General features: G+C 40.8%; 1 protein-coding gene across 3 annotated transcripts in view; it reads left to right on the top strand.

Moving 5' to 3' along the window:
* cntn1a (contactin 1a) overlaps positions 1–6192 on the top strand; it is a 108703-nt gene extending 102511 nt beyond the window's left edge. For all 3 annotated transcript variants that reach the window (XM_080761496.1, XM_080761497.1, XM_080761498.1), the window contains 2 exons: positions 2216–2372; positions 4326–6192. In XM_080761496.1, coding sequence (XP_080617622.1) covers positions 2216–2372; positions 4326–4402 — 234 coding nt within the window. In that variant the 3' untranslated portion in view covers positions 4403–6192. The remainder of the gene's footprint in view (positions 1–2215; positions 2373–4325) is intronic.
* The last annotated feature ends 1037 nt before the right edge of the window (positions 6193–7229 follow it).

Genomic DNA, 7229 nt, shown 5'->3' with positions numbered 1-7229 from the left:
TAACAACTTTGGGTTTTATGCCCTAACATTTTTTAAATGTTTCTTTAAGATGAGATGACTTGTAACATTGTTGTTAAGCTGTAAGTAAGTAAAAGAAAGAAGAAAAAAAAAGACAAATAGTATATAGACTCATCTGTTGTTAGTTCAAGTATTAAATACTAATTTAAGTGTTCAATTTCACTTATACACTACCTGGTTATAAATAGCTGCAGTAGGCTACACCATTTTATGCAGTATTGTATACTATTTCTATTTAGTGTACATTTAGTGGATGTGGCTTACATCCGGTCTAAAGCCCACCCACTGTATGCGCTGATTTCCATACACAATCCGTATCCTCCCCTCACCGGATGTTGAATTAACAGTACTAACGGCCATATATTTGACGATCTTTTACACAAAACGATTTTAACGGGCAACGTTTCACATGTATTATTAGTTGTATACATTTTAGGAGTGAAAACATGTGTGACCTGCATGGCATTTTGTAACGTGGTTCTGCAGTTCTGCAACTCTCATTAAATATTGAAAGCCAGCGTTTTCCACCACTGATAGTGGTCGCATGTCTGCAGCTATGCATGCAGACCGCAACTCCGTGCGTTAATTGTTTTGCACGGGGCGAATTAGCTGAGAGCTTTTCTCTATAAGAATATAGTTGGCTGTGTTGTTGTCTTTGTACCATCGTCGTTGGACAGATCGATGTCTTTGTGATGTCTGCTAAGATGCTGGCCCATATTTGACGTGTTGCCTTGTTTTCTTTTCCACACTTATTTCCGTGTATCATCGTCGTCGCTGTCTACAACAGCACTGGCCATGGTGAAACGCAACAGCCGTGTCGTTCTCTCACTTGTCAACTCCTCTCTGTGTGTGTGTGTGTGTGTGTGTGTGTGTGTGTGGCACTGCTCCGATCCAGCTGGATTTGCGTCTCTTTTTTTTCTCCATGCATTCGCATGGGCGGAATGGCCCGGCCGCTCGCGGAAGTAAATTGGCTGTGTGGCGAAAATAGGCAAAGTGATCGGTGTAATGCTGCTAACGTTAGCATGTGTGCTATCAGGCAAAAGCTGAGATAGATATGAAAGTACTACTGGGGAAAAGGTCATACAAAACACAACACCTAAATTCGGAATGTTATTGTGACCTATTGAGCACAAACAGACCATCATGATGTGCTTGCTGGACCTATAATTAATTTATTTGCATAAAATGTCCACTGTAAATGAAAAGCAAGATGGCTGCGACAGATTGTGAGCGCGACGGACTACGGAGGCCAGGAGGAACAGAGCTGGTGACGTATGAGGCAGGGTGTTGCCAGGTTAGCGAATTGTAAGCGAGTTGTAGTGTATGTAAGTAGCGTGGTTTAAAGGGCTTGTTGGGCTTGTTTCTGACCGTGTTGGGGCAGCAGTGATTCCGTGTTCCGTGTAGGAATGTTTCATAAAAGTAATATTTAAGACGTAAATAAGACACTTGAACGGCGGAAAAATAGCCTATGTCAGTTCGGGGAGCGTGGCGAATTTATTTTGCATATAGAGATGTGTGGTGAAAGTGTGGTTCGGTCGGAGATAGAGCATGAAGAATGAGTATGGGTACACCTTTTCACTTGTATAGTAGATGTTTAAATTGGTTTACGTGATTTTAATGCTGTATTCACACATTTTGCTAGGGACCCCCTGGAACAAGTCAAGGACCCCTGGGGGTCCTTGACTTGTACCCCACCTTAAGAACCACTGACATGAAATGTTTGTATAGAGGAAATATATCTTCTCTGTCGTGTAGACCACATTACAGTATGTCCAAAACTGTTACTTTAGGATTCAAATAAAAAAATAGCAAAAGCAGCATACCAGCTCAAAACATGTCGCATGATGCCGTGTTTCGAGCTTGCAGATATGTATACTTTTGATGCTTTTGTGTGACACTGTAGTGTGTTAAATTAAAATATGGAGATAAGAGGTTTACCGTCTGTCAAACCGATGCTTGTCAGACAGTTTTCCTGGTCCTCACAAGAGATATAAGGTTGAATAACAGATTTTTGTGTGTGTGTGTGTGTGTGTGTGTGTGTGTGTGTGTGTGTGTGTGTGTGTGTGTGTGTGTGTGTGTGTGTGTGTGTGTGTGTGTGTGTGTGTGTGTGTGTGTGTGTGTGTGTGTGTGTGTGTGTGTGTGTGTGTGTGTGTGTGTGTGTGTGTGTGTGTGTGCGTGTGCGTGCGTGCGTGCGTAGGTCCTCTACAGGGAGAAGGGGAAGAGCACAGGAATGCTGTACACAACCAGCAGGAGGTCCATTGACCTGCCCATGCCCACAGACGGAAACTATGTGGTGGAGATTCGGGCACACAGCGAGGGAGGCGACGGAGCAGTGGCACAAATCCACATCACAGGTCAAATATTATGCGTTATTGTCACTTATATCTATGGAAGCAACCTGCACTGGGAACGTTTTTCATTTTAACCTGAGGCTGATTCAAAAAATGTCTTCTAAATCGTAACAGTTTTCTGAAAAACGCATCAGTGTAACCTGATGAAGATCCACAGGATCGAAACGGTGTCAGACAAATAAAGATTTTTTTATACTATGTATGCTGTGTGCCTGTGAGGGCTCCATCCATCTTTTAACTGAAGTCTCTTTAGCCCAGCACCCACCTGTTGATGTGCGTATTCTACGTCCTCGCTATATCAGTGGTGCCCCAAACATTATATTTGGCCCCCATCTAAAATAATATTTTGTTCCGGGGACCACCAGAAGCAAATATTTGAGTTAAAAAGATTTGCTTCAAAAATAAAATATATAAACTTAAGGCATTTTGTAGAATCGGCTTCAGGTCAGTTTTATCCAGTTAATCCCTATTTACCTTAGTTGACCAGGGTACCCCATGGCTCTTCTCCTTTTTCCCCCTCAACACCAAATCTCTTTGCTGAAAATACTAATACTATTGACACATTGTGTGCTTGTAGATCTGCTATTTTAGCTGAAAGTTCACCACAGAGTAGGGATGATAGGTTTCATGCGGTTAATCAAACTCTGATCTCTTATTTGTTAATAATTAAATGAAGAATCTGGCAATAGTATGAGATACGTTTTTCAATGTAACTCAACTTGGTTCAAGAATTACAAAAATGTATACAAAAAATACAGTAGCAATATACAGTAATAAGCCTCATTGCTCCACTTGGTCAATAGTAAATTGGAGATTATTCTATTGTGTTCAGTGTTGTTTTACTACTATACTTTAAAAATATCATACTACTATATTGAGACCAGTAAGAGTGAGTGAGGTGTAAATTAGTGACTGAGAACTGGTCACAATCCTAAAGCTGATATGACATTCTGTCATTCTCTGTAGGGGATTATACAAGGTTTAAAGATGACGATGGGAGTCATTTGTCTCTGTCAGGGGGTTCTCATGGGCCAGAGCAGGGCTGTCACTTTATGTTTCATAGTTTAGATTGGAGAGCTATGAGGGGAGACGGGGGGGGTTCTAGTCCATGACTAAAACCTAGTGATGGCCCACTGGCTTTATCCCTTTACTGGCCAGTGGGCCGACTGGTGGTCTCACTGGCTAGAAAGTGGTCTTAAGCCTCTGTAATTGATCTTGATGAGTTTGGGAACCCCCCCCCCTGAGGTATCCTTATCCTTATCCCTTATCGTTTGGGCCAGACCCACCTGACAGCTTGATTTTTGCAGGGCCGGGAATTTAAGCCGTTGGGGGGTTTCGAGTGCCGTGGCATTGACAGATGGAGGGCCGTTTTAAGGTGTTCTCCACACAGATGCGGTATAATATCATTGCACCTCACACCCACATATGGGCTTCATGTTTGATGGATTGCAGTGGTCCAAGTCAAAAGATCTTATATTTTTACTAGTTTAATATCACTGTCTGTTGCGCATCCCTAACCACATAAACCCCAGCGTTCCTATTCTGGGCATGTCACCATAGGCTAACCACACACATAAGCATCAGAATGTGTTGCTTCGCGCCACGTTTCAAGCTTGTAGATCTGCTGCTTTTGCTATTTTTGAATTTGATTCCTAAAAGGTTATGTTTTGGACACATGAGGTTTCCACCTGACAGAGACCATATGCATGTCAATTTAGCCCAATACAAAAGAATGAAGCAATTCTCCCAGTATTGTAAGTCGACTGAAGAAAGTTTTCCAATTTACCTTTTTAAGATGTAGGCCTTTACATACTGGGTGGATTCAAGCCAGTTATACAGGTAACTTTAAGTTACTACCTTATACTTAATTTAGCTTCTCAATAACAGGGAAGCCATGCTATTTGTTCTTCATGGATGCGGAGTATAACAGTGTTTCTGTTCTGTGTCTCTGACCAGGTGATGGCATCATGACCGTGGCGTCACACAGCCTGCTGTGTGTGTTCCTGGTGGCTGTCCTCTGCCTGGACCTCTGAATGTAGCGCCATCTGTCTCGGGAGACTCTGGAAGGTTGACGCCTTTGAGGACTCGCACTCTTTACACAATCTGTCGTTGGTCCCGCCACCCTGCAACCGGAAAAACGCCGTGTTCCAAACCAACCCCCAGGCCGTGGAATATGTATGGTGGGGGAACAGTCAAAGAACAAAAAAAAAAAGAAATTGGAAAACGGACAAAGATATCCCTTATTTAAATATCTACAAAAACATCTCTCGGAGGAGTGATGGAGGAGTTCTGTCAACTTGTTCGATATGCCTTATGTAAACGTTTACTCTTATCTTTCACAACATCTTGTTCTTAAAAATGGACAACAGAGTGTGAGTGTGTGTACTACGGTGCACACTGTGGCCCGGTCTGCTGGTCAGGGTTTCTTATGTGAAGAAGCAAACCTCTCCTGTAGATGCAGACGTGTTGCGAAGTGTCGGTTTCATTTGATGATGTTTTGGATAATCTATCTTTACAATACATTGCATTCCATAGTATAAGCTAAACAGATGTATAGTTGTGAAGGATAAGTGTATATGAGTTTATTAAATTTTTACGTGTTTGTCTTTATTTAGTATTTCAGTGGCTTTTTATTCCTTTGTTTTCGCTCTCAAAATGAAGCACACTCCGTTTTAGAGATACAGTCAAAGCAAACCTCTGCAGACACTCAGTTTTATTAGTGAGCATTGTAGACAAAAGAGTAATGTACTGTATGTCATGCTAATATAATATAATATGCAATAATTTATATGGTTTTGCTATCTAATATACTATTGTCATTTTAACTTCTTTAGTAAGAGATAGATTTTACATGCAGACAAAGCTTATTTCCAAATCATAACATGCGCTTGATTGACAGAATACCACTATAAGTGTGTGCATGCAAACCTCGTGATCTGGAATTATAATTTCAAATGGTTCCGTGGACAAAAGTGGAAAGAAAAAAAACGAATGCGGAAGGGTGAGATCATTTTCCGGCACCCACATCCACATTTGTAAGGTTGAATGTATGGCAAACTGAAAAACAGGAAATGAGCTTGCGTGTATACCCAACATATAGTTTTGAACGCAGAACATAAATACAGCAAATGGTGTGACTGGCTATTTGCATTGCTTGCCACGTAGAGTTGTGCAGATGCTGATCATGATTACAACCTCAGCGTTTGTTCCAGTGTTGTGTTAATCATGGTCATAATATTTGCCTCGGAGATCGGGAAAATATTCTGTGCTAGAGTTTTACTTCAATTTTAAATATCATTTTTGTCTTGACTGTATCAATTAGGTAGTCTGGCAAGGCCATAGACTCATAGCGTGGATTCACTGACGCTCAGTGAATCCACATTATCTAGTCTGGCCTCACCAGGCTATCAATTAGGGCCTCAGTTGTACCATCTGGTGCTTTGTAAAGAATGTCGGCATTTCCTTCTTTTTTTTAAAATCTTCTATCTTCTACAGTAAAGTGTCTCTAACAGTTCAGTGAACGGTAGCGATGCTCATAACACACCGTAACTATGTGCAGTGTCTGTGTGCATCGATGGCTACGTAATGTTTTCTATTAACACAACCTGCCTAGCTCCTATAACATGAATATACAATGTATTGTGTTTTCATAAACTGGTATACAGTATGTGCAAAACGGGAGATAGATGAAGCAAAGCCATCCGTGTAAACTTTAAGAACCCATCCAAAGCTCATACTGTTATTCCAATTATGTTTATTTCTTTGTCTTTTTATTAACACAAGAGTTTCATGTGATCAGATATATAAAACCATTATCAATTGATGTTGTTTTTGTTTGTGTTTATTCATATATTTGTATGTCATGATGACCCAGTTTTAGAGGTTTATCACCCGCACCCTACCCCCTTCCCGAAGTGGAACAAAACAATGCTGCGTTTTGGATTGCTCTGAATATAGATTTCATATTTTGTGCGACTGATGCTAGCCATGCTTCTACATTGTGATTATATCAAACATCCACCACAAAGTGCTTTCCCAGTTTCCCATCATGCGACAAATCATCGGAAGTGTTGCCAAAAGCATGAATGCCTTGAACTTCGATCATTTGGAGGAAGTTGATGGCACTACGTTACATTCTAACATGCATGACATTGGAAACAGAAAATGGTTCTGTAAACGCTCCATATTTTGCAATCGACTCATACCAGCCTCTCAGCTTCCTTTTGAACTATACATTACATTCCTGAGTGACATCCCTTTATGGCAGATACTGAGACAATGTTAGATTATCACTTAATGATACACAAGCAAGGAGATTTTGGAAACCCATATAGACTGGCTAAAGGGAAGTCACTCATCCAAGCTCAGAAATAGTCCTACAGTGACAGTCTCATGCATTATGATGGTCGGGGTGTTGACGACATCACATCACTGCTGTTTGGCTGTTTGCAGATGTTCAGTGGTTCACTGAAAATGAACAGCACATGTTGAGAGGGATGAAACTGGACTCTCATTGGCTGGACTTAAAAGGAACAATAAAAGTGTAGTTAACTATTGAGCCGGTCTATTGTCCTTCTTTCCATGTAAACTTGAAAAAATGATTTTCAAAAAACATGGGCTATAACCCATCGTTTTTTTCATTTTTCCATTTCCATTTCATTTCATTTCACTCCATTTCCGCAATTTCCGCAATTTCCATTTCCGCAATTTCCATTTCATTTTTTCATTTTTTTCAAATCCTCAAAAATGATGAAAAACGGCGTGCCATAGTATGCCGTACGATATTCCAGGCAAGTATTTTGAGTTCATTGTGACTTAGTAAATGATGTGATGTGATGTGTGCGTGCGTGCATGCGTGTG

Source organism: Protomyctophum bolini, assembly GCF_963924005.1.
Source record: "Protomyctophum bolini genome assembly, chromosome: 4".
In the NCBI taxonomy this organism is placed as follows: Eukaryota; Metazoa; Chordata; class Actinopteri; order Myctophiformes; family Myctophidae; genus Protomyctophum; species Protomyctophum bolini.
Note: the sequence above shows the minus strand (reverse complement) of the source record. Positions and strands in the feature narration are given on the sequence as shown.